At 44.4% G+C, this 26,680-nt stretch overlaps 1 protein-coding gene and 1 pseudogene across 18 annotated transcripts in view; both read right to left on the reverse strand.

The window, feature by feature from the left end:
• Positions 1 to 11,100, reverse strand: part of Plekha5 (pleckstrin homology domain containing A5) — a 175,746-nt gene extending 164,646 nt beyond the window's left edge. For 4 of the 18 annotated variants that reach the window (XM_085839810.1, XM_029478786.2, XM_085839809.1 and 1 more), the window contains exons 1-3: positions 10,734 to 11,099; positions 10,533 to 10,612; positions 8,456 to 8,513 (exon numbers count right to left, since the gene is read on the reverse strand). In XM_085839810.1, coding sequence (XP_085695936.1) covers positions 8,456 to 8,513; positions 10,533 to 10,612; positions 10,734 to 10,825 — 230 coding nt within the window. In that variant the 5' untranslated portion in view covers positions 10,826 to 11,099. Of the gene's footprint in view, positions 1 to 8,455; positions 8,514 to 10,532; positions 10,613 to 10,733 lie in introns of all 18 variants that reach the window. The other 14 variants (XM_085839807.1, XM_029478785.2, XM_085839806.1 and 11 more) reach the window with 6 other exon arrangements.
• A 3,273-nt stretch (positions 11,101 to 14,373) lies between these two features.
• LOC110297063 (ATP synthase peripheral stalk subunit d, mitochondrial pseudogene) lies at positions 14,374 to 14,875 on the reverse strand (annotated as a pseudogene).
• Between the last annotated feature and the right edge of the window lie 11,805 nt (positions 14,876 to 26,680).

A 26,680-nucleotide genomic window follows, 5' to 3' on the forward strand; every position in this document is an offset into this window, starting at 1 on the left:
ACAAATAAGCCTTAACTAGTATGGTAAAACATAGAACAACAGTTACATATATATTCAGTTTACAAATTTATGAACAAATATGCATACAATAAAAGCAAAGACAAAAAATTCTCATAGGAGACTCACACACCAAAATACTTTGAAGGATTCCATTAGACAAGTAGCATAAACACCAAAACCGCAAATGCATATATAACATAAACCGAAAAGCAGCCCATGAAGAACATAGGAGATGTGTACGGAGCAGGCAAGTCACCCACGAGGCAACACTGTGGATGGAGCCTGAGGCCTGTCTGCAGTGCTTTTCTAATGCTCTAATGCACATTACTAAGACATGTTATACGAGGAGAATGTATTTGAGGCTCACAATTTAGTCTATTTAAGTCCACGACCATCATGGTGGTAGCAAGGCAGCGGGTGGGCGGGCAGGCAGGTGTAGTGCTGGAGCAGTAGCTGAGAGCTCTCTCCTTGAGACTAACCAGAAGACAGACAGTGACAAAGGCTACCGCCTGGGGTTTTGACACGCCTCCTCTGACAAGGTCACACTTTCTAATTCTTCCAAAACAGTTCCGACAACTGGGGATCAAGTCTTCAAACAGATGAGCTTATAGGAGCTATTCAAACTTCCAAAAGAACGCTAAGCTAAGTGGGACAAGCCATACACGGACAAAACAGTACAAGGTGATACTTACACATGGAAGCTTTAAAAAAGAGAAGAGACAGGAAAGGTCAAATACACAGCAACAAAGTGGAAGGGAGATGGGGTTAATGGACAGATGTGGCTGGCATTAAGCAAGAAGTATAGATGCTGAAAGGCTGCAATTAATTATTGACTGGAGTATTTCCGGGAGGAGAGACACTCGTCACTCTACACACAATCATCTGCAAGAGGACGTATTAATTAATTAATTTGCCTACTTACAGTAACCGTTTCACTATGTAATTGGAAGACAATACATATACCTCAGATTTATAAAGCATTATTATGATATACCTATGTTGTGTAAGGAATATTTAAGATAAAAATATCTGATCTAAATTTGACACGTTACTTTCTATCACCTATTCTATAAGAATCCAGCAAGGATTATTTCTTTCAAGATTTTGTGCTACTGTTGTGCTACTGATGATGTGTGTGTGTTAGTCGATCCACCCAGGCTGCGTCCCAACGCACATATTCCCTTGTTCTAAGGGCACCATCATTCTTGTAGCCACTTGCTTCTGACCTCTTCCTCTGCCAATCTCCTTGCTCAGCAAGATTCCTAAGGCCTGTCAACTCCCCTTTAATATCTTTGATCAATGGCCTCCTTCCTTTCCACTCCCTCTGTCACAAACTTGGTTGAAGCAATCAACTTCTAGATTAGAGCAGCAGGCTTGCCCTGTCTAATGCAGGAGCTGCTTGAATTGAAATCTCTGGATGACAACTGAAATAGCATACCTAAGAATATAGACAACCCAACTGACATCTAAGTGTAGTCATGTCTCCGACCAGCACTCCCAACTCTGCGTGAGAGTGCTCCTTCAGCTAGAGTGCTTCTCACTGATAAAGCCAACCAGAGCCTCTCCAGTTCTCCCTCCAGTCCTTCAGATCTGAATCGAATGACATCTGCAAACCTATCTTGCTCAAATTCTTTTACCTCCAAGTAGGGCCAGGGCAGCTCACCAACCTGCCTCCTCTTCTTGTAAATTCTTGTGACACCAACTGACAACTCCTACTGCCAACTGACAAAACTCCAACTGACACATTTATACACAAACTTTTTCACCACTAACCCTAACTTACATGTATCTGTCAAATACAATGAAAAGGTCACACCAGACAGTCGATTGGTTGTTTACATCAGGCTAGTCTCCGGTCTTCCCACCATTTCTAGCCCAGTTTTATGCCTCACTCTCCCACCATCCCAAACACACACTGATTTTGAGATTAAGTCTTTTTTTTTTTTTTTTAAAGACTTATTTATTTATTATATGTAAGTACACTGTAGCTGTCTTCAGACACTCCAGGAGAGGGCGCCAGATCTCGTTACAGATGGTTGTGAGCCACCATGTGGTTGCTGGGATTTGAACTCTGGACCTTCGGAAGAGCAGTCGGGTGCTCTTACCCACTGAGCCATCTCACCAGCCCCCGAGATTAAGTCTTTAGAGAAGAGGAGATCACATAAGATATCTAGATACCATGGGCTAAGGGGAAAGATGGCTCAGCAAGTAAAAGCACTCATGGACAGATGATGTAAGTGTGGCAACCTGAGTGCAGTACCTAGAACTCATACAAAAGGGAGAATGTGAGCGTCAATTCCACAGAGCTGTCCACTGACCCCAGGCTGGTGCACATACAATAATAGTAGTAACAACAAAGTCAGTAGTAATAGTAATAGAAAACTCCTTACAGACTGGGTGTGAGCGTTAGCTCATGGATGCCACTTACTCAGAAGCTGAGTGTATTCCAGGCGCTACACTGTATCAAGACAACTACAGGCGAAGGGTAATGAGCAGGTGTGGTCTTGGGCAGAGGTCCTGAGGCTGAAAGAGAAGGGTGTGTAATCCCACAAGGAAGCTCAGCTGGGGCTGGAATGCTGCTGACAACCTGGAGCAGTTAAGGTGTGCGCTCTCCTAAGCCCTCGAACAACTGCACTGTGCCGTCATGAAGATGCTCTTTCTGCTCTAGATGTCTGTTTCTCCTACTAGGACTTCGATTCAAAGATCCCCACCTTCCTGTGCTCTGCTCAAGCTCCTACAACAGTGAATGAAACAACAAGGCACTCCTAAGTGAATGGACAGGAAAGACCAGTCATCAGACCCTATACACAGTAGTTAACAGGTGTGGTGGGTTAAACAAGGTCCTGGTAGGCTAGTCCACTAGCCTAACCATAATATTAGTATAAAATATACCTTTTTTTGAAAAGTAACTTTTATTCATTTTATTTATATGAGTACATTGTAGCTGTCTTCAGGCACATCAGAAGAGGGCATCAGATCCCATTACAGATGGTTGTGAGCCACCATGTGGTTCCTGGGAACTGAACTCAGGACCTCTGGAAGAGCAGTCAGTGCTCTTAACCACTGAGCCATCTCTCCAGCCCTGAAACATTCCTTTTGTTCCAAGTACCAAGTTAGAGCACCATATGGTGTAGGACCTGCTTTCCCCTGCCTTATTCCTTTTCTATCTTTATTTATTTATTGTTATGTGTACGGAAATCTTGCCCATTCATGTGTCTGTGTACCATGTGTGTGCCTAGTACCCACAGAGGTTAGAAGAGGGTACCATATCTACTGGGACTGGAATTACAGACAATTGCATGTGGTTGCTGGGAACTGAACCCTGGTCCTCTACAAGAGGAGCAGGGCTCTTAAACCACCTCTTAAAGGCTCTTAAAGCCATTTCTCCAGCGCCCTGACTTATATTTTGGCTCACAGACCTGATTTGAATACTAGTAATTAATAATAAGGCTTCATGGACTATACAAGACCGGTCTTTATAGCCTCTTTGGCAATCAGTTTAAAGAACAATAAAACCCACAAGAAATGGAAATAACAAAAAAGTAAAACAGAGGCTTAGGATAGTTAACTCAGCAGTCAAGAGCACTGGCTCTTATAGAGGACCCAGGCTTGATTCCCAGCACCTACATGGCAGTTCACAACCATCTGTAACTCAGTCCCCAGGGAGCACTGATGCCCTCTTCTGACCTTGCTGGACATCAGGCCATGCACATGGAAATATACACAAATGCAGGAAAAAGAGTCATACACATATATACCTAAATAAAAATTAAAAAGAAATTGCTGATAGTTAGATTTGATCTAAAATTTATATACACATAAAATATAAAGCATATGTAAAAGAATTAAGAAGATATATGTTTCCCTACACGTTTCCCTATTTTAATGCATGGGGTATGTTCACAATGTTACAAGCTTCTTCAGGGATAATAGCTGTGTTGTACCTAATGGACTGGCATAAAGTACTCAGTGTATAGAAGGAGCTACACATTACAGTCCACCTCTTCTGGCAAACAGGAGGCAAGCACTGTCACTGCCTGGTCAGGAACATCACACTGCTCTAGTGGCAAACAACTGGTCAGAACCACTCTTGTGATCCCAGCACATGGGAGGCTGAGGCAGGAGCATCCCCTTGAGGTACAAGTCTCACAGGGCTATACAGTAGGAGTTCCAGGATAGCCTGAACTATAGTTTGAGACCCAGTTTCAAAAATTTTGTTTCGGGCTGGCGAGATGGCTCAGTGGTTAAGAGCACTGACTGTTCTTCTGAAGGTCCTGAGTTCAAATCCCAGCAACCACATGGTGGCTCACAACCATCCGTAATGAAATCTGATGCCCTCTTCTGGAGTGTCTGAAGACAGATACAGTGTACTTACATATAATAAATAAATAAATCTTAAAAAAAAATTTGTTTCAAATCTTATTATAATTGCTACAGCACTTAACTACAAAACAATTTTAAATATTAAATATAGTCAGTGATTCTAATGTTTTTATGACAGATTTGTATTATTCTCCATCTTCCTATTTTCTTCTCATTCCTTTCAAGTTTAAATGACTGTCTCCTATCAGAAACTCCATCATTGCAGGTATTTGGGAATTCTTAGCACATTTTTGAGTCTCTTGAAGATATGGAAATGAAACTTCATTATCCCAAATTACATATTGTTCCATTTACATATCTCAAAAATGTCAAATTTATACTTACTGAAAAAAGCAGTGTGAGAAGCTACCGAGGAGAATCTGAACCTACCACACAGCGTGCAAGTGGAGTCGGATCCCATTCCTGCCTGATGACCTGTAGGTAGCCAGAGCTTCTCTACAGCCACAGAGCACTGTTTCAGGATTTGCTTGGCACTTTAAGTAAACCATCATAAAGCTTTGAGGCACAGAGGAATCGTCAATGACACATCCATTTAAGCAACAGTGACCTGTCATTAACGAGTCATTAAGCACTATTTGCAAGGCTTAAGCAAGAAGCTTAATAACATTCAAGTATAGAAGATTATCTTCTGTACATTGTGAGCTTGTGTTTGATGTCAGGTAAAACATGGAATAGTTAAAGCTCGACTTTAAGTTATAAATTCACTTATAATAATTTTTAGCCTTTTTCCCTGAAAGTAAATCACATGAATTAAGTCTTAGAAAGCAGTATGAAAAGGTAATATTTAAACTCTGTGTTTATTATATACAGATACACAGGTTCATCCATAATTTGAAGGCTAGTTTAGCGTACACTGAAAATCGGTTTTTCCATTAAAAAGTCAAAGCATATACTTACTCATCTTTAAGATAAGGAATTTTTTACAAATTTTAATTTTTGAATACAAATATAAAATGTTGTTTATACTATGAACCCTTTTTTAAAAAACCTAGCTGTAAACTTGTGTTAAAGAACCAATTTCTAAAGTATACAAAGTAAACTGGTGACCCCCCCCTCCCCCCGTTCAAATGCATAAAACTCTCGCCTGACAACTACTTATCCTTGAAGCATCAGGGAAGATGCGTGCACACACATTTTAGAAGGAAGAGAGCACAGATCCACAAGAGAATGTCAGCACACCCTGGCTCTGCACACTTCACTTATTGGCGCTTCTCCATCCAAGCTTAAGGACAGGCCACAGTGAGCATGACAGGAGCCACTCAGCTCTCCCAGGTCTCCTACACCACCTCTTCCCGGCAGGCTCAGTTTTCATGATTCTCTAGAATACCGAAAAGTCCCAGAACAGCACAGAATAAAATTCAAAGAAACTTCTCCGCTGGGTGGAATTTAGTCTGTCTAACTTACAGTCTGGAAGACTGACCTCCAAACTTTTTTAAAACATGAAGCTAACACTGAAGCTCCTAGAGCTTGCCCACTCCACCTGTCACTACTAAAGCATCACCAGAGTGACTGTGGAGAGGCAGGTACCAGCACTGTCCCCAGAAGAGCAAGGCTTTCCGAGCTCACACATCCATCCCCTCTGAGCACTAGAGGGCTACAGGTCCCCACTGAGGGTGGGCACCTTCCACTACACTTGATTCCGAGTCAGAAGGCCAGCTCCATCTCCTCTATGTTCTCAAGTGACCCGAGTCTACCAGCTCATTCTTCTATCCTCCTTTTCCTTTCATTTGATCAACAATATTCCTTCAAGTGCATGAGCACTGGTCCCCCTCTTCCTGAAACTGTCTTTCCTTGGGAAGATCCCCTTAGCTGTCTGTCACCTGCAGAAGATTAAGTGTCGGAGGCATGTCCCTGTTGCTTCTTTCGAGAGGGAGTGAGGGGGGAAAACAACGATTCTGATTACTTCCACCATTAAAATGAATTTCAGTCTTCACCACCACAATGAGAAGCATCCCTAGTATGGGATGAGCTAGTATGTGAAAGTTTCTAAGAAATTACAGCTGTTCTTAGTGATGTCACTAAAAAAATAAAGGAATGAGGTCTTCTGACCCCACTAGAAGAGAGAAGCCATCTACCCACATTAGTATAGTATCTGTGAATGCCAACATCCTGGAAGAAGCTCAACGTATGATGAATTTCTAAGATGTGCCCAATTCTGAATGAACTGCTCTCACCATTTCAAATGATTGTTATTTTAGAAGCAATTACCAGCTATCTCTTAATAGCACAGGATTAAAGCCCACTAGTGTTAGGATGGTCTTAATTTATAGCTTTCTAATATTGTTCTGATTTTCCTAAGGTGACTTAAGCATGATATTCAAAATTCTAATTCAAAATGAAAGAAAATGTCATCAAAATGGCTAGCTAGTAAAACAAGGCCTACTAGCTTAGTTCTAAATGAAAATATACACATTGGGGCTCGGTTACTTTTCTATTTTGAACTATAAAAAAAAATCATGCAAGAGCACACTGATTCACGGGAATTAAAGTATTACTGACATTAATGTCTACGCTCAGGTCAGCTAAGCTTAATGTATAATAATCTAAAGTGTGCTGAATAAATGAAAAAGAATCAAGAACCTGTTTTTATGCCAGTATGGTGGCATTCACCTTCAATCCTGGCACCTGGGAGGCAGATCTCCATGAATTCCAGCCCAGCTAGAGGAACACAGTGAAACTGTCTCACAAAGACTAAAACACCCTGCCTTCATTTATAATATCAGCACTATGTCTTTATGGCAACACAAGCTCATTTCAATTCAGAACGAAAACAATTGCTAGGAAAATACTTGATGGTTTCCTTTCACTGAATACCCACCCCCCACATTTTTTTTAGGTCATCTAAGAATATATGGCTTTATCGTCAGACAAAACCCTTAGTCAAGATAAATAACTAATCCAGAAGGACCACACTCATGAAGATGCTCAAACCTTACATCTCACTTCTGCTTTTCCTGCTGCGGCACTCAAAAGGAACTGCACCTATAAATATACCTTGACATTTTACATAAAGCATCTTTCTACAGAAACTTAAAAAGCCATTCAAGTAATTATAATTTAATGAAAATATGCTGTGATCTTTAAAAACACCACTTGGTAAAAATAAATTGACTGGGCCTAATGTGTCTTTAAACTTGGAATTTGTGACCACTAATAAACTATTAAAATTGTTACCAAAATCCTGTTCTTAAGTATTCTCTTTCAAGACTCAGTCACTTAAAATTAGCCAAAAATGTTTATATAAGAACAAAAGCAAAGCTCTTTTACAAATAGTTTTTAACTTGAAACAAAGACAAGCCAACTTAGCTTCCCAGGGTAGCATGACCTCTTCCCTGGGCAATGCTCCCCACCAGCACGAGCGCCTTCTGGGGAGTACTACTAACTCTAAGGTGAATGACAACCAACTCTGAAGCACACAGAACTGGTTTTCACAGATTAGTCAGCCATCTTTGCTCTCAAGCTCTCTTCAAAGCCTTACCCAAGCAAGTATTAGTGAGACACAATGTCGGGATATTTTAAAGACTCTAACGCAGAGTAACAAGCAAGCGCCATCACAGGTGTGTGGTGTCCTGAGTTTCCTGGGCTCCACTTTTCCTCTGACCCTGCCAGCTTTCCATCAGGTCTGCTACTTATTAACAGCTCAGGCTGCTACCTGCCATCTCAGCTGGCCTCACTGTGAAGGAGGAATAGTCACACAGTGCTGATATTCTGTGTGTGTGTATACAGGAGTTCTCTTACCACAGATAATCAAAAAACAAAACTTGTAAGTACCACACAGCTAAAGTCAGAAGACTTTACAATATCCCACCACAGAAACATACTGAAACGTCAAGCAAATTAATATGGCGAAAAGTGACCTAATTTGCAATGTGTGAATCCATGAATACCTAGACAAATAACAAGATAATGAATGAGGCTACCCTCTCCCTCAAAATTTCATAACCATATAAAGGATACAATTAACACTGTATAACAAACTTTAAGATAGAATTGTGTATAAACTCAGAAGTATCCAACTTCAGGTTCATTACAACATTTGAATTACCAAGGGAAGCAATCAAAATTCACTCACTTTATATAGTATCTTGCACCTTCGAACGTATATGCTTCTTCCCAGCCAGTGGGCAAATCTAAAAAAACATACGTTACAATTAGTATTACTTCAGTGAGATTGCAAAATAAGCTTAAACCCATCTTATCTGTCTTCACTATGTTCATTTAAGTATGTGTCGATCCAAAGTCTTGGCTGGCAAGATCATTAGTCAATCAATATAACATTATTTGGAATTTGGAAGATGACAATTCAAATTTAAAGCCACCAGGAAAGTTCCAGCAATATTTGAGATGACCTAACATAATTATTCCCTTTAACAGCGGTCAGGGTGGGAAAGGATCCACTCTGATATCCCAAAAGGCAAAGTCTTCAAACCCTGGTAAAATACCCATCACTGATTGCACAAACCCCAAATGGGCAGCATTTTGCCTTTTTAGGTATATCTTGTTTATTCAAAACCCTATTTTTAAATTCAAATCCATTTAGGTTTTCTTCTACTATGAAAAGATCTCAAGTGTTCAATTAGTGGGAAACTGACTGAATACTTACACACGAGTTTCAATCCCCTTGACCTGGAGAGATGTGAAGTTTCAAGTGAGCGGCTGTATCTTTATGTACCACAGGGTACTTATGATGACAAGTGGTTTGGATTTAATCACAACATCTCCAGAATGAAAAGGCATACATGTGTGCACAACACGGGAGCCCAAGCAAAGTAAATCAAGCAAGAATAAATAAATAGATAAATGCGAAATCACATCATAGGATAAAATATTTCCGGCATGTGACTGCTATTTAATCTGTGAGGGTACTTCGAAGACATTCGTGTCATACATACATAATCAAAATAGGCCTGAAATAATGCCATAAAACATTTGGGCTAAATTCTTTTAACCCTATATTTTCTTCCCTGATATAAACGTGTCCATATCCACAAGGGTAACGAGGCTATCAAAGTTGCAAATACGTACAGTAAACAGGCTGAAGCTAAAGACTGCACAGTTAGGAAACATGACGGTTTATTAGTCAGATATGCCCTAAAAATGTAACCTCATCATGCCTGCTGCAGCAGCCTTCCCTTTCCTCCTCCACAGTTTTGCAAATTTGGACACATTATTAGTCACTTCACTGAACTCCGGCGTTTAGCAGAAAAGGCAGGTTTGTTCACCCTTCTGGCAACTTTAATAGGAGATCCTCAGAACCTCGGTGCTGGAGAGAAAAGTACCCAGAGGGACGACTGAACTGGGCCTCACCTTCGACCCAACTGTTCTCAAGCCTTTGCAGTCACCCGGAATAGAGGCGGGCCAGTAAGAGAACTTACGTTTCAGGCAAACAAGTTGGGTGAATGTAAACAAAGAATGACAAAAGAAAGCCAGACCAGCACTGAAACCACCACAAGCCCTCCTCCAGCTCAACTCATGGCTAAGCATTCAAGAAAGCTATCAAAGCAACCCGAGATGCATTTCCTCGTGGAACTGGGGCCCGAAGGCCCCCCACGCGGGACCGCCCTGGCTCGCCCACCGCCTGCTGGTGGTACGTGGAGCTTGGCTGCGGCTACCAGGGACTTTTGAGCCTGGATCACTGGCTGCGGCGCCCGCTCCAGCGTCCTAACTCCAGCGGCTACTCGGGTAGCAGGAGGGGACTCACCGGCATTTGTATCACATGGGGGTGGGGGGCACCGCAGCACCCCTAACTCTTCCATCAGTCACCTACCCACAGTCCCACTTAGGAGCAGTAGGAGGTGGAGGAGGAGGAAGCTGCTAGGCAGAAAGCAGTTCTCTGGGGAGCAGGGCGAGGATGCGGGACCGTCTCACCGCAGGGGTGCTGGGATGCGGGGAGCAAAGGGGAGCGGGTGAGGACTTCCTAAAGGGTGCTGGAGGCGGATACGGGGGCGATCCGAGGTAGAGGGGCGTCGCCCATCCTCGGGGGGCGTCCGGGTAGGGATGGGGACCAGGGAGCCAGGGAGAGGGCGCCGTCTCCAAGCGCTGATGAAAAAGGCGGAGAAGAATAGGCGCCCCGGGACTCAGTCGCGCGGAGCCCGGAGCCCCTCCAACCCCGCCAGGTGGCCCGGAGCCGCAGCCCCGGCCGGCCCTACCTGTGCTCTGCCGCCGGTGCCCGGTGACCACGGCCTCGCCGGTGACCGGGTGCAGCCAGGTGGTGCTCTTGGCCTCCTCGCTGCAGGGAAGAGAAGGGACAGGCGCTGAGCGGCGCGAGGGGCGACCCACGGGGGCCCCCGGCCCGCTCGCTCCCACCGCTCCCCCCGAGCCACCCGGCGGCGCCTCCCCCGCCCGCTCACTTGATGAAGAAGACGCGGCCGCCCCTAGTGATCCCGTACGTCCAGGAGCGCGGCAGCGAGCAGATCCACTCCAGGTTCAGGTCGGCCGCCATGTCTGCTCCCCGGCCGCCGCCGCCGCCGCCTTGTGCTGCCGCCGCCGCCGCCGCCTTGTGCTGCCGCCGCCGCCGCCGCTGAGGAAGGAGGGCGCGAGCGAGCGAGCGAACGGAGCGCAGGGCGCGCGGCCCGGCCCGAGCGCGCCCCCGCGGCCGCCCTACCCCCTCGGGCGGCGCCCTCCCCGCCGCCCCGGCTGAGTCCGGCCTGCGTCGCCGCCCCTCGGCATCCTCCGCGGCCGGCCGCCGGCCCGCGCTGCGCTCGCTCTCTCGCTCACTCGCTCGCTCGGAGGCTGGGCGAAGCGGCGCCGCGCCCCCGCCAAAGCCCTCCCCCGCGCCCCGCCCGCGCCGCGCGAAGGTTCCGGGGTCGGGTCCCGCCGGCGCCCGCCCGGAGGGCTCGGCTCCGAACCCGTGAGGTTTTGAACCAGCTACTGCCTGCCTAGCCCGGGGCTTCTCTGGGAGAACGCCGGGCGTTGAAATGGAAAACTGCTTTTGGGAAAGGCTTTTCTGGTGTGTGGCGTGCCAAATAAAGGAGGGTCCGCGAGTGAGCTCGGACCACTGAAATGGGACTGATTCAGACTTAAGGTCTTTTTGTTACTGGTAGGGTTTTTTCCCCCCTTTTCTAAGCTTCTGAGTCATATAATAGTTTAGAAAATAAAAACTTGCCTTTTCCTTTCTTAAAAAAGATGCACTTGATTATCGACGTGAATTTCTAGGCTCCCAGTCTCTCTCATTTATTACAAGGGCAACTTAACTTTACGGAGTCCTTGGGGTGGTGGACATTTAAATCCCTTCGAACTATGATTGTCTCCGTTTCACAGAGGGGGGCAAGGAAACGTAAAGGAACAAAGGTGATTGTGCCCAGGGTTATGGTGAAAAATGGCAAAGTCTGAATTCAAATTGCCTATAGATTTCCAAGAGTCTGCTCGGATGAATACGTTGCTGTATAGTATTTTTAATGCCTTGACACCCCCAGCCCCCTTGTCCTTTGAACAAAGGAAGGGTTCACTGCTAGTAAGACCTCCTTTGCACCAGTAAAGAGCGCTATGCTTGCTCCTTACTGCCCCTGGTCCTTCATCATCACTCTTGGAATTGTCTCCATGGCTTTGCAGCAAATGACTCATCCCAGAGGAAACACAGTTCAGTAATAATAGTACAACTTGGCATTCTCGAAGCACCTTTTTTTCCCCCCTGACCAATTTGGGTGCTTCTGAGACATTCTCTCATTCATCTTCCCAGTAACTGAAATAAGTAAATGATCCTTTTCAACCTTTAAGGAAACCAAGGCACAGGGAGGGTGAATGCCCTTGGCCAAAGCTCCCGATGAGAGTGCATTTTCATTGGCTTTTTCTCCTATCTCCTGATTCCCCAAGGCCATACGTCTCTGGTGAAACGGAGACTGCAATTACTGCTATAATTTTCCTGTCCATCTGCATATACAGGAGGAAAAAAAATACCATCGCTGTAATGTTTTCTCTTTTGGGTTCCTTTGTATTCTGCTCCCTCATTTCAGTCCTTATTACTTTTTGACATCTTATCTCCTGCCCAGTCTCTGGAAAATATGACTTTTTTTTTTTTAAATCAATGAATAGCAGGCAGGAAATGTCCCACATTAGCATCAGTAGTCACTGGCACAGCACAGCAAGAATAGGAAGAGCTGTTGACTCTCTATTCTGCTATCATTACAAACTTAAAAATCTCCCAAATGTCACAATAGCTTATGAATCTAGTGCTTGGTAGTCCTGCTAAGGGATTTGGATGTTTGCATACCACCGAGAAGTCTATATGTTGGCTGTGTGCTGTGCTCGGCTTCTATTTAGCTCTGGATCTTTGGATACTACAAGATGTGTTCACAGAAAGCACATCTCAAAAGTCAATATAGATTAACTTATGTATCTTTCAAAATCACAACCAAAGGCTAAGGATGTAGTTCAACTGTAGAGTGCACATTCTATGCTTGAGGTTTGGGGAGTTAGAAAGAGAGACAGAGACAAGCGAGAGACAGAAGGAGGAAAAGAAAAACATTTGCAGTACTCAAATAGTAATCTAGAATCTTTTCGTTTGTTTAGTTGTTTCGTTTGGTTTTGTTTGTTTGTTTGTTGAGACAGGATCTCACTGTATAACCCAGACTGTCCTGGAACTTGCTCTGTTGACCAGGCTAGCCTCTAAATCAGAGATTTGCCTGCTTCTGCCTCCAGAATGCTGGATCTAACGGTGCACACCACTGCTCCCTGTGTAATCTAGACTCTTAAGAATAATTCCCTATGCCCTGGAGTTTAGGGAAAGCAGCAAATAAAAGAGTTAATGATGTGTATACAAAGCAAGACAGGTTTTGATTGGGGTAAATAACAGCTCATATGACCTCCAGGGCCAGTGAAAGTGGCTTCATACATTACAATGTTGAGTGCTCTAAATAATGTCTCGTCATTAATGGGTACAATTTTTATTTTCTTAAAATCTCCCTGAAATGCCCATTTCTTAGGGACACACTGTTTATTGGGTGTGTTTGATCATGCCTTCCCTATTGCTGACTCTCCTTAACCTTGAGTCGGCCTTGGACTCGTCAGAGTTTAATTTTCTTCCTGATGCCTCAACCCCTCAATGGAGTTATTACCCAATAACGTATCCTTTTATCACCTTACACCTCTGCAGAACTGAGTCACACCTAAACTCATATCCAATGTCTGCTTTTTATTGTCTGTTTTATATATTTCCAGCTTGTGAGACAATTTGATTTCTTCTTTCGTGATTCTGTCTTTTGAGAAGAATCATCCTGTGACTGTCACTTCCTCAAAAGGAGAGGAGGCTGACAAGTCCTGAGGAAAGGGCCCGAGTGAGATCATAGGGACCCACGTGATGGGAGGGGACAACCGGCTCCTCACGGCTGTCCTCCAACCTCCACATGCACTCTGAAAGCCACTCTTCCCATATATATATCAATCACTGAAAAAAAAAAAAAAAAACCACCCTCCCCATTCACAGAGGACAATCCTTGATCTAAAGAACTCACAGCTCTCAGAGCACAAGAACACAGCACGGGGGAAGGGGAGAAAAGTCCAAACCCAAGATTGCTTCCTAAAATAGTTGAAAGGAAAGAAATCAAGGTGACATCTTAGAAACCAACAGATCCCCGTGAGTTGGCTCAGTTGGCAAAGGAGCTTGCGGCCAAGCCTCTAGGCCTGAGTTCCCTCCTCACATGCACAGGGTGGAAGGCGAGAAGTCTCACCTCAAACCCCCCTGACAACCCCCTCCCCCCACCACTAAATAAATAATATATAAAACCCTGCAAATTCATGTGCTTCCCTTTAGAAACTTTTTTTTTAAAAGTCGCTTTGTACACACAGTACCCACTGAGGCCAGAAGAGGGTGTCAGATGCCCTGAAATCAGAGTTACAAACATTGCGAGCTGCCTTGTGGGTGCTGGGAATTGAGTCCCAGTGCTCTTAAGCACCTAGCCATCCCTCTAGCCCCTGCTTCCCCCCCCCCCACTTTTTTTCAGCACTATTTAAATGTTTTATTTCATGTCGGCCAGGGCTCCGTCCCAGGCTGCTTTATAGGTTCTTGATGGGCTGGTGGGGCCAGTACGGGTACTTCTCCTTGTCCAGCTTGGCTTCTGGGAAGATCTCATTCGAGTCATCACTGGTCATCTGGTCAAAGGGAATTATGTTCCTCATTTTCTCCAGCTGCTTCTCATACTCCTGGGTCCTGAGCTGAGATCCAGACACAAACTCAGCACAGTTCTTCACATCCTCCTCCTCCTCCTCCTGGTCCACCAGGGCTGTGTATTTATCCTCAGGCACAGGAATCTTCAGGGCATTATACTTCTTTTCAAAATCATCCACCAAGCCAGGCTTGGCCACACTGGCCTTGTAGAAAGCCCAGTCAATCACAGGTGGTTTCTCAGACAGACTAGCCAACCTGATGTGGCTAGTGTGTCTCATTCCAGGACTTCAGGGCATTTCCAATTGTTTTCTGGTTTTGGGGCATGATCTCCACAAAAGATACCCAATCAATGGTTTTTAGAGCAAGTTTATGCCCAGCCATCTTGGGATACTTCACCTACCCCCAGCAGAGTGCTCTCTCTCCAGCCCCTGCTTTCCTTTTAAAGTGGAGTTTTAAAAAGAGCTTGTGAGAGCAAAGGTTTTGTTGTTTTGGTTTTGTTGTTTTTAACTATCAAGAAACACCTGTTATTTACATATACTATCATTTATTAAACTCTACTAACAAGGACCTGGGACTGTAGTTCTGTGGTAGTGTAAGACTCTGACAAGCCTTAGCTTATCAGGGACCACCCCACCCCCTAGCCCCCCAACCCTTGAGTGAACAACTCGGGGCTGGGATCGATACAAAAGCAAGAGGAATTTATTGTTCCAGCATGTTGAAGTCGTCCTGCATCCAAAGGATAGACGGCCACTCCAGGCAGCTTTCAGGGGTAAAATAGAGCAACAGCCATTAGGCATAATGTGATTGGCAGAACAATGTGACTTTTAAACTGATTGGTCCTTAGGAAATGAGGTAGCAAGGGGTTCCTTTATCTGCGGGTGGTTGACTGTCAGTTCCCCCTGTGGTCTGAGGAATGTAATTAGCCTCTCCCTTCTGGAGGGGAGGAGTGCCTATGTTCTCTATGACCTTTCTCTTCCTGGAGGGAGGGGTCTTGTGGAATTTTTCAAAGTTCCTGGGCTGACCTCTTCAGTAGTGCTTTTGCCTGCCTTCCACAAGAAGGCACTGGTCCTTACAAACAAACTCTACCAATAAGATGTGGGTGGCACTGTGTATTTTGTCACATCATTGGTTGACAGACTCAAGAATATTATGGTGACCAGTCCCTTGGACTAGCCAAAGCAAGGTAAGATACACCAGGAGAGGTCTGAGAGGAAGGATAACCAAGTTAGCTAAGTGAAAATGTAGGCAGAAAGAGTGGAGCATGAATGTCTGAGTCTGCAAAGCACGGGAAGATCTGCAAGCCAAGCTACGGGAGGATTTTTTTTTTTTTTTCTTTCTTAAGAAGCAAACTGATCAGGGGCGGGTTTATTGTTCAGTTGGTTCTGTGGTTTGTTTGTTTTGTTTTATTTTGTTTTAGCATGCATAAAACTCTGGGTTCAAGTCTTGGCACTCAAAAAAGCTAGTAGCAATGGGGCAGGCCTGTAACCCCAATACCTGGTAGTAGAGGCAGAAGAAACAGGAGTTCAAAGGAGATGGAGGAAGGGGAGCAGTGAAGGGAAGAGAGAGACAGACGATTCAAGTCATCCTTGGCTATGAAGAGAATTCAATTCATCCCTGGCCAACTAGGGATGATGGAGAGCTTGTTCCATAAAATAGAAATTAGTAAACAAATAACCCAATAACAGAGAGTTACAGATAAAATTACTTCACTAATCTAAAAACCATAAGTAGAACCCTGACTAGGGGCCAGCAATCTTGCTGGTTAACGGGGATTAAAAAGGAAGGGAAAGCAGGCAGTGCTGAAGAGATGGCTCCCGAGTTAAGGGTATTGCTGGTTTTCCAGAGGACTTGAATTTGATTCCCACTTCCCCTATAGCAACTCACAACTGTCTGTAACTACAGTTCCGGGGGATCTGGTGGCCTCCTCTGCCCTCTTTAGGTACCAGGCACACACATGCCTCTTCAGGTACCAGGCACACACATGCTACCCTGACATACCGATGAAACATACACACTCACGCATGCACGCACGCACGCACACACTCACCTTAAAAAAATTAAAATAAAAAGCTGGACATGATAATGCATGCCTTTTAACAAACACTTGGAAAGCAGGGTCCCCAATTTTGAGGCCAGCCTTGTCTGCATGGCAAGTTTGAGGCCAGCCAGGGCAAAACAGTGAGCCCCTGTCTGAGAAGAATAACAACACAAAGCCGTCGTTCAGTGATTGAGATTTTTTTTTAATTCATTTATTTTTATTTTACTTTATTTATTTATTTATTTATTTATTTATTTATTTTGGTGTTTTAAGTCAGGGTCTCACTCTGTAACGTTGGCTGGCTTTGAACTTGAAATGCTCCTCTCTCTTTAGCTTCCCGAATGATGGTGGAAATGATCTTCAAAAACTGCATGTGATGACACAGGCCCGTGTGATGACACAGATCTTCAGTGGTAGCATCTTGGAGGCAGACAGATCAGAAGTTAAAGCAAGTACAGGCTAGCCTGGGCTACTGCCTCAGTCACTGTTCTGATGCTGTGAAGAGACACCATGATCCTGGAAACCCTTATAAAAAAAACTCTTTCAACTGGGGCTTGTTTATGGTTTCAGAGGTTTAGGTTTTTTGTTTTTTGTTTTTTTTTAATCATGGCTGGGAGCATGGCAGCACAGGCTGTAGGGGTGGCTGAGAGCTTTATATCTGGACCTGCAGGCAGCAGGAAGAGAGAGCCACTGGACCTGGCTTGAGATTTTGAAAAACCCAAAGCCCACCTCCAGTGACGTATTTCCTTCAACAAAGGCCACACCTCCTTATCCTTTCAAATAGTGGTACTCCTTCCTGACTGGGCGTTTAAATCTATGAGCCTCTGGGGACCACTCTCATTCCAACCACCATAGCTACACAAGAACCCTGCCTCAGAAACAAACAACAATCACAAAGAATAGCTTGAAGGAGCTCCCATCGGAGCCCCTGAACTTGTTTAAATTAAAGCCTTTCCTTTTCTTGACAGGCAATGTGGCACAAAACTTTAACAACAGCATTTGGGAGGCAGAGGCCACCCTGGTCTACAAAGAAAGTTCTAGGGTCAGCCAGGGCTACACAGAGAAGCCCTGTCTTTCAAAACCCAACCCAAACCAAACCACTGTCCCTTCTCCCCACATGCACTTTTTTGTTTTTGCTGGTCAACAGAGTTCCAAAGCTCCAACTGTCTGCTTCTATCATAGGTACCCATGGTTTGTAAGCAGCCATGTGGATGCTGGGAATAGAACCTGGGTCCTCTGGAAGAGTAGCTAGTGAGAAGCTGTTAACCATTGAGCCACTCCTCCAGTCCCAATGCAATTATTAATTTTAAAATGATTTATTTACTCATTTGGGCATTAATATTTTGTGTCAGATCCCCGCTACTGGAGTTACAGATTGTTGTCTGATGCCATGTGGGTGCTGGGAATAGAACCCAGGTCCTGTGGAAGAGCAGCCGGTGCTCTTAACTGCCAAGCCATCTCTGCAGCCCTGCAATTATTAATTTTTTAAAAGATGCACACTGTCCTTTTGCTGGTTGCATTTGAAACAGGGTCTCACATAGTCCTATTGGCCTAGAGTTCACTGCATAGCTGAGGATGATCTTCAATTCCTGACACTGGAGTGTAACTTGTCTACAAGGCACTGCTTTCTTAGACAAGCTCCATTCCCCATGCCCGTTCCCCCAGCACTCCACTCCTCCAGGATCCAGTCTGTTCTTCAGGCTGTACATGTTATCGGCCCTGTGCTTCCAGGATTTTCTGCTAGATTGACATGGCCACCACACGTTCCGAAACCCTCCTCTTCTGGGTTACAGTTCTCTTCCTGTTCTCTTGGCACCGTTTCTCCAAACTGGTTCAGTTGCCCGTCGGCATCAGTTATTTAAAGTTGTTTCAAGATGGATGAGGGCTCAAGGGATGGCTCAATGGTCAAAGTGCTGTCTGCACAAGCCCAAGACTCTGAGTTTGGATCCTCCATGCTCATGTGAAAACTCAGGCATGGCACAGTATGAGTTGTAATCCCAGAGCTGGAAACAGAACCAGCAGATCCCAGGGACTTCCTGTCAAGACAGCCTAGCCAAAGGGATGAGCTCCAGGCTCAGTAAGAGAACCTGTCAAAAGCTAAAGTGAAGTATGATAGAGGGAAACCACCATCAATCTCCTGCCTCCAAACGTGCACACAGGGGCGCGCGCACACACACACACACACACACACACACACACACACACATCCATTATTAGATGAAGGACTCAGGTTTTAAACAGCACTTTGGTAATTATTTTGGACACTAATGTCTGAGACCCATTGCCTCATAGGACCATCATTCCCAAATCTGTTTTTCTACTCTAGACCTCTTGCGTAAGCTAGGAACCATATCTCAGAATTTCTTTTAGATATGCTTCAAGTGCTTCAAACTCAACATGCTAAAAATAAGTCACTTTTCCTCCAGAAACACAATTCTCATCCTCTTAGTGGCCAAGCATGGAACCAAGTTCCCACACCAGGAGCTTCAAAACTGTATCTCCAAGAACTTGTCACCTCTATTGCTATGGTCTTCTTAAAATGCTCATCTGAATACATTTCCTTCTTGCTTCAAATTGGTTTTGTTTTTGTGTTGTCTGTCTATTTGTTTGTTTGTTTGTTTTCTTTTGGCAACAAAAGCCTAAAGAATAAAATCCTGAGACGGTCGCTTAGCATTTTGAGGACTTTCTCAATCTGAGCTCTGCCCAGCCTACATGTTAGCCATCTAGAATGCTCTACTAAAAAAAAACCAGACTGTTTTCAACCCTGTGTATGTGCTCTTCAGTCCTTAGAGTGCCCTCTTTCTGATTTACCTATCAGTCTTCTACTTATGTTTGAATCCCTTGCTCACCAGTTCCTCTGCCCTGAGGAATATAACTCGGCTTGTAGAGCGCTCACCCAGCCTGCAACAGCCCCCTCCTCCTGATCCCAGTATCTCATAATCCAGGCATGTCCCTACACACATGCAACCCTAGCACTGTGGAGGTGGAGACATAGGGATCAAGGTCATCCTTGGCTACATAAAGTCCAAGTTCAGCCTGGGCTACTGTTTCCTTGTCTTAGACAAAGCAAACAAAGAAACTGATCCTTCCTGGACAGCCTGCTTCCTCCATTGGATTTCTATGTAGTGGTGCCTACTTAATTGATACAATAACCTGTATCTCTTTCTCCTCTTGACACTTCCTAAATTAAACACTATGTTTATTCTTATCACTATCATTCAGGAAATGTTAAATGAATAAACACTGCGATGCACTTCCATTGTGCTTTGCCTTACAAAGTACTCCATCTTTGATATTTATTTCTGTTTATGTTGCTGCAACTTGCCATGAGTCATACTGTTATCCTTTCCTAGATTTAACATTCTTAGCTTTTTATAGACTATCCCGTATAGAATAGGGAAGAAAATGGCAGAGACCAAAGAGCAGCATAGAAGCGTCTGAAAATAGCTGCGTCCATGACACTACCTGGCTTCAAGAATACTAAAGATGTGTGGCCGTTTTGAATGACACATCGAAGAGTAGAGAGAGTTTGGCATGGTTAGCTCGAAAAGGAGATCTATAGAGACTTTCTTGGAGAAGAAATTCTTCCTAGAGAAAGTGATACTGATAAAAAAAAAATACATAGTAGCTAAAAAAAAAAAAAATCAAATACTACAGAAAAAAAATAAAGTCAGTAAATGTAAAACCACTAAAAATATACATAACCATGAGAGACAAAATTTATCATATCTCATGGTGTGTTAAGGAATTTTACATTGCTACAGTATAAGTTCCTCAGACAATTGACCTATGTTATGGTTTGCAACATTAATGTCCACATAGACTCATGTGTTTAAACACTTAGTATCCAAATGGTGAAGCTACTTTAAAAAAAAATGTGTGTGTGTGTGTATCATGTGTATGCCTAAGGAGACCAAAAGAGAGTGTCAAATCCCCTGGAGCTGGAATTACAGGTGGTAGTAAGCTACTAAAGCTAGATTCTGGGAACCAAACACCTAGCCACTCAAAGAATAACCAACTTTCTTAACTGCTGAGCCATTTCTGCAGCTCCCGGGCAACGCCAATATGAAGAGTGTGGAGCCTTTACCAGGTAGAACCTCACTGGAGGAAGTGAATCTTGAGGGCCAGCCAGTGCAGTTGTTGTATAAGCAGGCTCCACTTCCCAGCCACTCTCTGCTTTCTGGCTGCCAACGCAATGTGAACAGCTACCTCTTCCACAGTCCTGCCTTCCTGGCTGTGATAAACTGTTTCCCCTCAAACCGCAAGCCAAAGCAAACCCTTCCTCCCTTGAGTTGATTCTAGTCAGGTGTTTGGCCATAGCAGCAAGGAAAATAATTCAACTTGTAAGAAGAATTTTCCAGCACAACACTGTGTAGACTCATTACTTGAGACTCTGCTGGGGGTCTGGACAGAAATAGAGACTACATACGGAGGTGGGGGTGGGGGATAGGGGGATACGTGGAAGAACAAAATGCCCACAGCATGAACCAGGAAACAAAGGAGAAAAACTAGATGGGTCAAGGTCACATCCCCGGTGACTTGAGAACCTCTCACATGGGTCTGTTACCCATTGGATCTATTGCCTGCCTGCACTGCCCACACCCCAACAAAGCCTTTAGTACAGGAGTCTTTGAAGGACCTATTCAAACTTTATATGGCACATGCCCTAGGCACATAGGACAGATGAATGAGATTGTTTCTTCCTTTCTCATCACTAGCGCTGTGCACAATACATGGCCACTATCTAAACAGACTATTGCACTTTAATGGTTTCCATCACAAGTTGTTTAAAACAAAATGGTTTCCCAGCTGACAATTCAGTTTTGTAGAAAATTATATATGTTCATGTTTCTATATATGCATTTACTCTTTAACCAATTTCCAACTTAGTGTTTAAGTCAGCTATATGTGGAATTCCATGACCAATAATCTAAAATAGACTGTCTATAGGCAATTGTAATATAAAGTAAAAAAAATATATAAGAAAAATGTAACACCAGTGCTTTTTTTTTTCTTTTTTTGCATTTTCAAGGGCACTCACTGTCTTTGTGCCTTGTTTGTATTCAACAATATTAAGCATATGAATGAATCACAAAGAAACAGCAGAGTAATTATGGGAGAGGGGCGGGGCCTCCTTACATAGCCCTTGTTTTGTTGTGATTTTATTTTGTTTTTTTCCTTTGCTGCACAGGGATTAGTGCGGAGGGATATTGAACTCGGAACCTTACATATGCTAGACAAGAGCTTTGCCACCGAGTAAGACCCCAGCCCAGCCCCAGGCTTTTCTGGTTTGGATCTGATTCTTACAGCGGAGCACTTGTGGACTCAGAAGTGTCTTATCAGCTGAGTTTCGAATCTGAGAACCGTTTGTGTTTGAGCTAAGAAAATCGAGAGAAAGTTATGAATGATTATAGTAGGAAATGTGAACGAAGGGGGCTGAGAGTATGAACTGTATTGCGTTTCAGTTCACTCCCTGCGGTGCTATGTGGGGGTAACAGGCAAGGATCTGGGTTGAGCCACATGGACCGTCTTGGGCCTAAGCCTTGTCTGCTGGAGACATGGCCTTCCAGACCGGGTGATCTAGGGAAAAGAATCTCCAGGCAGCAGAGATCTAGGGAAGAGCAAGAGCTAGAGAGCCAGCACGCTCCGTTTCCAAAGCGTGCTACTCTGGGACCAGCGGTGCAAATGTAGAGAGGGGGTAAGACTTATATTGTACTTTTTACTAAGACATTGTAAGGAATTTATTTATTTGGCAATTGTGATCAAAGAATAATTTTTAATTGCTATAACTGTCATTGCACTTATCATTGACAAAATACACTTTTTTCTAAGTTTGACAGTTATATTTAGCATGATCATCAGATGAGATTCTAAATATTGATAAAACTGTAAGATTCACTTGTGTTCATTAGCAAAAACAATGCGTTAAATATTTTGATAGCTGGCAAGGTAATCTGTATAGTATTACCCTGTGGCGCCTTGGTTATGTTTGCTCAGAGACCCCGCATTTGAAATTCTTTTACTTATTAAAAATAATTCAGCCAGGCATGATTGTTCACACTTTTAATCCCCGTCTCTGAGGGACAAAACCAGGAAGAGCTCTGCAAGTTCGAGGCCAGTCTGGCCTAGAGTACAAGTCCCTGCCCAGCCAGGGTTATATAACGAGACCTTGTCTCGAAAAAGAAATCAAATAGAAAACCTTTTCATGAACCTAATCCCGAGAAAGTGGGAGTATAAAAACTCAGATTTTATCCCTTAAGGCATTAAAGTCAAGTTTGGATGAGAAAGAGTGGGGAAGACAGAAACACATTTATCGTATCTCTAGTAAAAGCTCCGATGCTACACTGCGGTAGGAGGTGGAGGCATGTAAGAAGGGCTTCTGCTGGCACCTGCGGAGGCGGTGATTAGAGAGCCCTGCACAGAGAAAGTGGCAACTGAATCCTGTTGATAATTAACATTGTTTCTACGCATAGTACTTGAAGTCAGTAAATTATACCATGAGCTAACTCCTTTCTCTTCCAGCTCACTCACGGTGTTGTCTACAGGTCCAAGAGCTTACTCAGGGTGTTGTCTACAAGATGGAAGGTCTGTGACCATGTGGGGCAGAAATTAAGTTTACCTCGGCATCCGAGATCCCTTTCAGATCCCCTCTGAGTTGAACACACCAATACATTGATGTGTTTAATTGATAAATTAAATACATGTTTCTTAGACTCCTTGGACCTAGATGTGAGGCCTTGGGTTTAGGTTCCAATGTAGAAAAACAGACTGGGAGAATAAGGGAGGTTTCCTGCTTCTCTCTGCTGGCTGCTCAGAACATGAGTGTGTGACTCCAGCTCTTGGATGATGAAGACAAGGCTCACTCTGAGGATGATAGAACAGAGACTTGGATAACGCAGGCCACAAAAATTTTCAGCTTTTCCAGACAGAGGTAGCACACAACTTTAATCCTAGCAATCACAGAGGCAGAGGCAGAGGCAGAGGCAGAGGCAGAGGCAGAGGCAGAGGCAGAGGCAGAGGCAGAGGCAGAGGCAGAGGCAGAGGCAGAGGCAGAGGCAGAGGCAGAGGCAGAGGCAGAGGCAGAGGCAGAGGCAGAGGCAGAGGCAGAGGCAGAGGCAGAGGCAGAGGCAGAGGCAGAGGCAGAGGCAGAGGCAGGCAGATCTCTGTGACTTCAAGGCCAGCCTGGTCTACAGTGTGAGTTCCAGGATAACCAGGCTACATGGAGAAACCTTGTCCAGGAAAAGAACAACAAAGCAAGCAAACAACAACAACAACAAAACAAAAAACCTTTCAGCATCAAGGCCAACCTTTCGAGTCCGGTTAGCGTTGTCCTGATGTGCATGGACTTAGGGTCATTCACTGGGATCTGAAGAATGTACCGGTGGCTGTGCCTTTAAAGAAGAGTGACAATCACTAGCAGCTATCAACCACCAGTAGCTTCTAGGATGGGGGAGGGGCCACGGGAGCCCCTCCCCTCTCAGTCCTTGCATTTGCTTTTTGGTATCTCAATTGGAAACCAAGTAGTAATCAATGGTTAGTGGAGTTGGCTGTTGTGGTGCATGCTGATAGAATAAAACTGAAGAGATGGGGTGGGCACTTCAGGCCAGCCTGGACTGTCTAAACTTTTGGGCCAGCAAGATGGCTCAGGAGATAAACGCGCTTACCGTTTAAGCCTTAAGATCTGAGTCCGATCCCTTGAGCACATGGCAGAGCAAGAGAGCACTCTGTTAAGTGTGCTTCTGACTTTCACATGTGTAGAATGGCATGTACACACCAGTACTTACATAAACACACACACGCACGCACACGGATACCCACACATACATGTAGACTAAGAGTTTTTTCAAAACCTACTTTATTTAGGGTTCTTATACTTATTAAACTCCCTTCTAACCCACTGACCAGAGGTAGGGGAAAACCAAAGTTAATAGGAAATGGGTGTTGTGAACCTGTCTAGAAGTAGTTCCTTGGGGTGATTCTACTCTTTGTAGTCAGAATACCAGCAGCCCAGTTCAACAGCAAACACCAAACACAAATCAGTAGCAGCGGCAGGATCAAGCAGGAAGAGCAACATGGCAACAAATGGCAGGAGTCGTCAGAAGTGCCCAGCATCAGCTGGAATACCACGAGAATCGAAGTGAAGACCAGCCAAGTGTTGCTCAGTGTAGCAATCTGAGAGTGTCCTCTCACTGTTTGCAGGGTTTCATTTATGCTCTTTCTAAACATCACGTGCCCTCTCAAGTGTCTGTTTTCAGCAAAACATGGCACACACCCTCTCACAAGACAGCTTCCAGAAAAACATCACATGCCACAACTGAGTTGTTAAGAAACCAGAAATTTCCACTTCGTGCGCACACAAATAATCAATAAAATAAAACAAAAAGGTCAGTGGGTCATCCGGGCCACCATGATACTCTGTAATCTCCACAGACTGCATTTTGTCAATACATTACTGCATTGCTGTAAACAGAAAACAGAACTGACAGAAAACTCAAACCAAAGGCGACACTTCCAGAGACTGCCCAGAGGATGTGTTTACTTCAGTCTACCCAGCTCTCAGGGTCAGCAGTGGAATACCGACGTTCCAGGGAATACTGACAGTTCCAGGACTATCAGTTCTTCGCAAGTACATCCTCATCACTCAACCATCAATAGAGGAAAGATGCTATTGTCAAGAAGAATTATATCATGTGGTTTGTCCTACCTTTAATGAAGCCCAAGTGGTAAACTAAAAGGCAGTTTTTAAAAGCTTCCTAGTTGTTTCAGACCATAGCATGACAATGCCTTTTATTAAACGCTGTAAGATGCAGCAAAAGGCATTAGACTCAGAGACCTAAGCTCTAACATCTTGAAATAGCTTGAATTGCTCAGATTGAAATGTTTTAAAATAGAGATGGCATTTTTCTAAAGGAGAGAAGAAAAGGTAATTTAGATTAGTAGTAATTTGCATGCTGTTCTCATCTCTGGGCAGCTTGCTGTGTTTTCCCCTCTGTAGTCCATCATTTATTTTCATAATGATTACTTAAAAAAAAAACAAAACAGGGTGGCATTTGTTCCCTTCTGAAACATTGTATATAAAAAATTGTCCTCTGTGAAAGTATCCTTAATTTGATGATGGATATGAGGTATTTTTGAAATGGTTCAAAGAGGAAAAAGAAAAAGCTAGGGCTTGGGGGGGAGGGCATGCTGTGGGGAGGGACAGGGGGAGGGGTGGTCTAGGTGGATAGATCAGTTGGTAATGTGCTTGCATTGCAAGCAGGAGGACCCAAATTCTAGCCCCCACTCAGGACCTACAGAAAATGGTGTGATGCAGGCTTATAATTCTAGCAGTGGGGAGGTGCGGAGACAGGGGCATCTCTGTAACTTGCTAGCCAGCAAGCCTAGTTTAGTTGGTGAGCTCCAGGCCACTGAGAGACCCCTGACTCTAGGATGGGGACCATATTCCTGAGGATGATAGCCAAGATTGCCCGTTGTACCCGCGCACGCACACACACACACACAGAAAGGGGAGGGAGACAGAAGAAGAAGGAAAAAGGAGGACAAGGAGGAGGGGGAGAGGAAGGGAAAAGAGAGAGGGAGAAAGGGGGGAAAAAGAAGATAGGGAGAGAGGGAGAGAGAGCTTCAAAACACCCAAATGATTTTTCAAAGCCTTTCAGACTTCTGTCCAAAACCCTCCTTTATAGGAACTTCATTAGACAATTCTCTCGTTTTAGACCTAAAACGTTTGTTATCAGAAGGAAAGTCATTTGTGTCTGTGCCTCTGACCCCTGCCCCCACTTCCTGGTCCTGCTTTCATATTTGAAGGTCAATATTATGGCGCTACAGCAGCCCGTGGAAGCCAGCGCAATTCTGTGGCAGATTTAGCAGGCGCGGGTGGAGGACCTTTGCTGGAGAGGGGTGGAGAGAGGGCAGGTGGTTGGAGCAGGCGGACTCTCAAATTCCCTGATATACTCACGCAACATTCAAAGAAAACAATTAAAACAGAGAAGCCTGAAATTGGCCGTATTCTCTGTATCTTCATTCACAAGGCAGGGGTGAGGTGCAGGACCAGCACAGCAGGAAAATGTTGGAAACTTTCTCAAAACACAGTAACGATTTCAAGACTGTGACAGGGCTGCCTTCACTCAGTAGTCCCCTGAGCTTAGAGCCCTGCTGAC

Source organism: Mus caroli, unplaced genomic scaffold (genome assembly GCF_978045245.1).
Source record: "Mus caroli unplaced genomic scaffold, Mus_caroli_1 scaffold_7, whole genome shotgun sequence".
NCBI lineage: Eukaryota > Metazoa > Chordata > Mammalia > Rodentia > Muridae > Mus > Mus caroli.